The 5,955-nt window shown below is 27.7% G+C and overlaps 1 protein-coding gene across 1 annotated transcript; it reads left to right on the top strand.

The window, feature by feature from the left end:
* The first annotated feature begins 1,623 nt into the window (after nt 1–1,623).
* LOC119369098 (cytochrome P450 71B26-like) lies at nt 1,624–4,795 on the top strand. Its single transcript, XM_089721076.1, has 2 exons — nt 1,624–2,576; nt 4,027–4,795. Exons 1-2 carry the CDS (start codon nt 1,674–1,676, stop codon nt 4,636–4,638), a joined length of 1,515 nt encoding a protein of 504 aa, XP_089577202.1. The 5' UTR covers nt 1,624–1,673; the 3' UTR covers nt 4,639–4,795.
* Nucleotides 4,796–5,955: the final 1,160 nt, after the last annotated feature.

Genomic DNA, 5,955 nt, shown 5'->3' on the forward strand with positions numbered 1-5,955 from the left:
AATACAACTATTTTTAATCCCCCTCCACCTGTGAAGTCTGAAGGTGAAATATTACAGGAAATTGAAGATTTAGGACTTATGAATGTTACAAAGTTAGATGCAGAAGAGGTAAATAGTAAAATTGGCAGGAATAGCGGATGGAAAAAGCGAAGCATCTTCTGGGATTTGCCGTACTGGAGTTCACTTCTTATCCGTCATAACCTTGATGTGATGCACATAGAAAAAAATGTGTTTGAAAATCTGTTCAACACTGTCATAAACATTAAGGGGAAATCCAAGGATAATGCAAAAGCGAGAGTAGACATAAAGGAAATTTGTCATCGACCAGAACTCGAGCAATCTGTACTTACTGGAAAGTTTCCAAAGGCATATTATTCTTTAGATAAATCCCAAAGGCAACTCTTTATTGACATTTTATAATTTAGTTAGTAATTATAATTATATATATTTGAGTTTTCGGAAGAGATTCAAACATGAATATATTCTAAAGTCGTATATATACTTATCACTAAATTTTAACGTGATGTGCAATTTTATATAGTTATATTTTGTTTAAACAAATTTGAACATGTACTCATTTCACACGAGTTATAAATATATAAATTTTATATAATCAAATCAAATAGAATAGAATTAGATATCCAAAAATACTCTACTTGTTGGTATCGCTAATTAACTTTCTCTTTGAAAGAAAAAACCGCACAAATCTTATATATTCCAAAAGTAATCATTGTGAATAGTTTCAACTTTTATAAAGATTTCCTTATTGTACAACATAGGAATTGCTTGTGTTGGGTTGAGTTTTGAGCAAATTTTGCAAAATTTAACCATAATGAGCAATTCTCATTTCAAATAATAAAAAATATTTTATAAGTTTTTAAATAATAAAAAATATTTTTAATTATTAATTAGAAAAATAATTTTACATAATATAGCCAATCAAATGTAGTTTGATTGGTCTTCTCACTAATTTAATGAGTTATCTTAACCACAAGATTTTTTACCAATTCGATAAGTAAAGAAAAACTAAATCTACTTTGTATTTGGTTTGTTAGCCTTTCAATAAATAAAAAATGATTAAATTTTTCACTTTAATTAATTTCAAATGGTAAGGGATGAAAGCGTGCAAGAGAACAATTTTTGTTTTTTTACCTATTAGGTATTAACGTCTTTTTTCTATTCACTTAATGGAAAAGCTCACTAAAATCAAATGAAATGATTAAATGTACGATAGAATGAAAATATATGGAATTCAAATAAAAATAGGGATGAAACAGTTACATTTCCAAATATATATAGACGTAATAGTAATTTTTTTATAAAAAATTATATTTATTCTCCTAAAAGTTTAAAAACTTTCATATGGCTGCTGAAAAATAATTACTCTAACTTTGCCCTTAAAAAAAAAAAAAGAAAGAAAGATAGGGTATTATTTTTGTTTAAATATTAACGAATAAGAATCCAAATTGAATGTGCATTATTACCCGGTCAAAAGATTACACCGCTTATGGTAAGCCAAGGCGTCACGCATTATATATATATATATATATATATATATATATATATATATATATATATATATATATATATTTATTTATTTATTTATTGTGTGTTATTTCCTCGTCTATTAGTGCGTGCACTTGGAAGTAGAAAGATAGAGAAACAGAGAGAAAATGGTTCAACATGTGTGGTTACCTCTTCTTCTTCTTCTTCTTTTCCCCTTACTTTTTCTTTTGAAAAAGAAACTTAATAGCAAGAAACTCCCACCAGGTCCACCTGGACTTCCAATAATAGGTCATTTACACCAACTTGGGACCTTACCTCATTACTCTTTATGGCAACTATCCAAGAAATATGGTCCTGTCATGCTTCTTCAATTTGGTCGAGTTCCTACAATTATTATCTCCTCTGCAGAAGCTGCAAAAGAGCTTTTCAAAACAAATGACCTATATAGTTGCAGTAGACCTCTTTTGGCTGGTACTGGCAGACTGTCTTACAACTTTCTTGACATGGCTTTTACACCTTATGGAGAGTACTGGAGAGAAGTGAGAAAGATTTGTGTTCTTGAACTTTTTAGTGCTAAAAGAGTTCAATCGTTTCAATCCATTAGAGAAGAAGAAGTGGGTCTTTTAATCGATTCTATTTTAAAAGCTTCTTCTTCTTCTTCTCCTGTGAATCTTAGTGAAATGACTTTGGCTCTCACTGCAAATATTACTTGTAGAGCAGCTTTTGGGAAAAGTTTTGAAGCAAGAGGATTTAGCCAGGAGAGATTTCAAGAAGTGATTCATGAAGGCTTTGCCATGTTGGGGAGTTTTTCTGCAGCTGATTTTTTTCCTTATGTGGGTTGGATTGTTGATAGGCTTACAGGTCTCCATGCAAGACTTGAAAAAAACTTTCAAGAATTTGATGAGTTCTACCAAAAGATTATCGATGATCATATCCAAAAGGAACGAAATGAGAAAGAACATGGACAAGAAGACATTATTGATGTTTTGTTGGATTTGGAGAGAGATCAAAATGATCATCAATCAAGTGCATTTCGATTATCCCAAGATCATATTAAAGCAATTCTCATGGTAAGCTAACTTGTCCTTTTCCTTTTCTTTCCCAATTAATGTGTTCCAATACTCTCTTATTGGAGTGCTTTCATAAGTAATTTGATTAACGTTTTAAGAAATAGTTATCTGTTATCATATAAGATTAGTTCGGTTGATATATTGGTTGGGATTTTATCTTTATTTTTCATTTTGTGTGATTAATTTTCTTACCAATATATAAAATTAAGTAATCAGACTATAATTAATTAGTTTCAAGAAAACGTATGCAGATGATAAATATTATTCTATTACATTACGTGCTTTGAAAATTTTATTTTTTTTGAGAATTGCTTTGAAAATTTTATAGTTTGGAACTAAATCAACTTTGACCATATATAGCCTTTTTAAAAATGCTATTTGGAAGATAAAGACGTGTTTTTGTAAGATACGTATGATTGGAAAGTCAAGCTATTAATATAGAATTCCCAGTTTTTTATCTTAGGATTAGATTGAAAGTTCAATGCACAAACTAATATCATCCTCAGCATACACTATTTTTGTCTCTTTCTACGGAGAAAGATATGGATTTATTTATATATCAAATCAATTATAAATAATGTTTTAATTCAAAACGAAAGTATTTTTGTCTATACACTAATGCTCCATTGTTTCTGTAAAATAACTCATAGGAAAATAATTTGCTGAAAAATATTTTCCATGGAAAATATTTTCCTTGAAAAATATTTTACAAACGATTTATTGTTCAAATGATTTATTTTCCGTTATTTGGTTGTAATATTGAAAATTAGTTAAAAATATTAAAGTTTTTATCTCATGAAACCATAAAAAATATTAATAATAATAGAAATTTTACAATTTAAAAATTTTATTGTTAAATATGAAAAGAATGCAAAAAAAAAATGTAAATTATGAAAGCCGCCTATGGCCGGGGCTGCTGGTGGTGGTGGCTGGTGGTGGTAGCCGGTGGTGTGGTCGGTAGTAAATGGTGACATGTGATAGTGGCGGTGATGATTAATAAATTAAAAAAATGGATTTAGAAGGTTAATTTGCCAATGTTCGGAAAATGTTTTAAATGGAAAGTTGTTTTCCTTAAAGAATAACTTACTTTTCCTTTAATCAGGAAAATATTTTCCGTTTACTTATTTTTCTGAATACCCCAAACGATGAAAAATTATGAAAAATATTTTCTTGTAAATTATTTTATGGAAACAAACGGAGTCTAAGAAACAAAAACAATAAAACAGTAACATTTTTTTAAAAAATTAGATTGATATATGAGATAATGTATACACCGGATTTAGTAAGTCTTATGTCTCGAACTTATTGTTCACCAACTGGTTCATAAGCTAAATTATTCACCAAGCTGATTCATACGCTAAAAGCTGTTTGTCGTACACACATATATTGGTTTTTTTATTTTCGATCTTGTTGTGCATCTGTAACAAAAATCTATATATGAACTTTTTAGAATATATTTTTAGCTGGAGTGGACACTGGAGTAATAACCCTGGTGTGGGCCATGGCGGAGCTTATCAAAAATCCCAGGGTTATGAAGAAAGCACAAAAAGAAATCAGGACTCTCATTGGAAACAAAAGAGAAGTATCTGAAAGTGACATTGACAAGCTTTACTACTTAAAGATGGTATTAAAAGAAACATTGAGACTTCACCCACCAGCAACATTATTAATTCCAAGAGAATCCATTTCCAAATTCAATATTGATGGCTATGAAGTTTACCCTAAAACTCGAATACAAGTCAATGTGTGGGCGATTGGAAGAGATCCTGAGGTTTGGAAAGATGCAGAAAGGTTCTTTCCAGAGAGGTTTATGGACAAAGATATTGATTATAAAGGTCAACATTATGAGTTTTTACCATTTGGAGCTGGGAGGAGAGGTTGTCCAGGCATTTCCATGGGAATGGCTATGGTGGAGCTTGCACTTGCAAACCTTTTGTATTGGTTTGATTGGAGGTTGCCTAATGACATGAAGGAGGAAGATTTTAGCATGGAAGAGGAAGCTGGTCTTGCGACTTATAAGAAAGTATCTTTAGTGCTTTTTCCAGTTAAATACCAACCCTAATTAATTATTGATTAAGCATGAAACATCTTATATTTATGGTCTCTGAACAAGATTGATGTACGCAACCTTCTCTCTGTTTTTTATTGTAATCTCTGGTGAATAACTTTATCATTATGCCAAATTCATTGAATGTATTCAATAAATTTTGTTATCATTACCGGATTGGTTTGCAATAATAATGTGTTTGGAATTGGAATAAAGACACAAATGAAGCATTTGTTTTGAAAAAAAAAAAAGATTATATTCAATAAGTTTTGTATTATAAATATATCATCATTCCATATTTTACATTTTTATTTACAATATATTCATTTCTTATATTTTATATCAATATTATATAATTATACTTTCAAAATTTTTGTTGGAGTTTTTTTATTCTATATTGATAGAATTCTTAAATGTATTGAATTCTTATAATATTGTTATAAATTTAATAAAAATAATTAAAATCCAAAAATTATAAATAAATAGTCTACACTTTTATTATAAAATATAATTTTATTTTATATAATCCAAACTATAAAAATAATAATTTTACACTTAATTTAAAATTAATTAAATAATTAATTAAATCATGCGAAATTAAATTTAAAATAATATTTTAAGCTGTTATGGTCTTGAATATTGTGTACGTTGGTTCTTAAGTTTGTTTTTTCTTTTTTTTTTTCAATAAATTTGCTTATACCTTTTTCCCTCTCTATTATTGGATGAAACTTATTAATTGATAACTGATCATAATTTTTTTAGCTTTTTTGATAACTTTGTTATTGGATTTTTTTTTCTTTTTAGATTTCTTTCAACAATAAAAATATTTTTTTTCTTTTGAAAAGAAATATTTTTTTTCCAGCCATTAATTGGACCAACGCTTTAAATATGTAATTTTGTTCGACAAAATTAATTGTTTTAATAGTTGTTAAATATAATTTCAGCTAGTATTTGAAAAAGGTAATCTACTTAAATATAAACACATAAATAAAAGAGTCAAAATACTAAACCTTCAAAAAAAATAAAATTTCAGCTTTTTGTAAAAAATTATCATTTTTTAGAAAAGTAAAATTTCAATAAAGTATCATAAGAAATTATAAGAAAATTGAATTATTGTGTTTGAATGATATTACAGTTTTCTAAAAGGTAGCATAACTATAATAATAAATGTTATTATATAATTTAAATGATTTATTCTTTAGAAATCTAATTTTCCGCCTTTTAAAATAGAAAAAAAAAATTAAACCTACATACTTAAATTTTTTTTTTTTTTTTTAAGAACGTACCAAACAAATATTGTAATCTAACTTTTTTTGTGAGATTTGGTCAATC

This window comes from Jatropha curcas, chromosome 5 (assembly GCF_041381405.1).
Source record: "Jatropha curcas cultivar XTBG-Jc1 chromosome 5, XTBG_Jcur_1.0, whole genome shotgun sequence".
In the NCBI taxonomy this organism is placed as follows: Eukaryota; Viridiplantae; Streptophyta; class Magnoliopsida; order Malpighiales; family Euphorbiaceae; genus Jatropha; species Jatropha curcas.

Coding starts and splice junctions, on each gene's coding strand:
- LOC119369098 (XM_089721076.1), top strand. CDS start 1,674: ATGGTTCAACATGTGTGGTTACCTCTTCTTCTTCTTCTTCTTTTCCCC. Junction 2,577..4,026: donor ATATTAAAGCAATTCTCATG/GTAAGCTAACTT, acceptor TGAACTTTTTAG/AATATATTTTTAGCTGGAGT.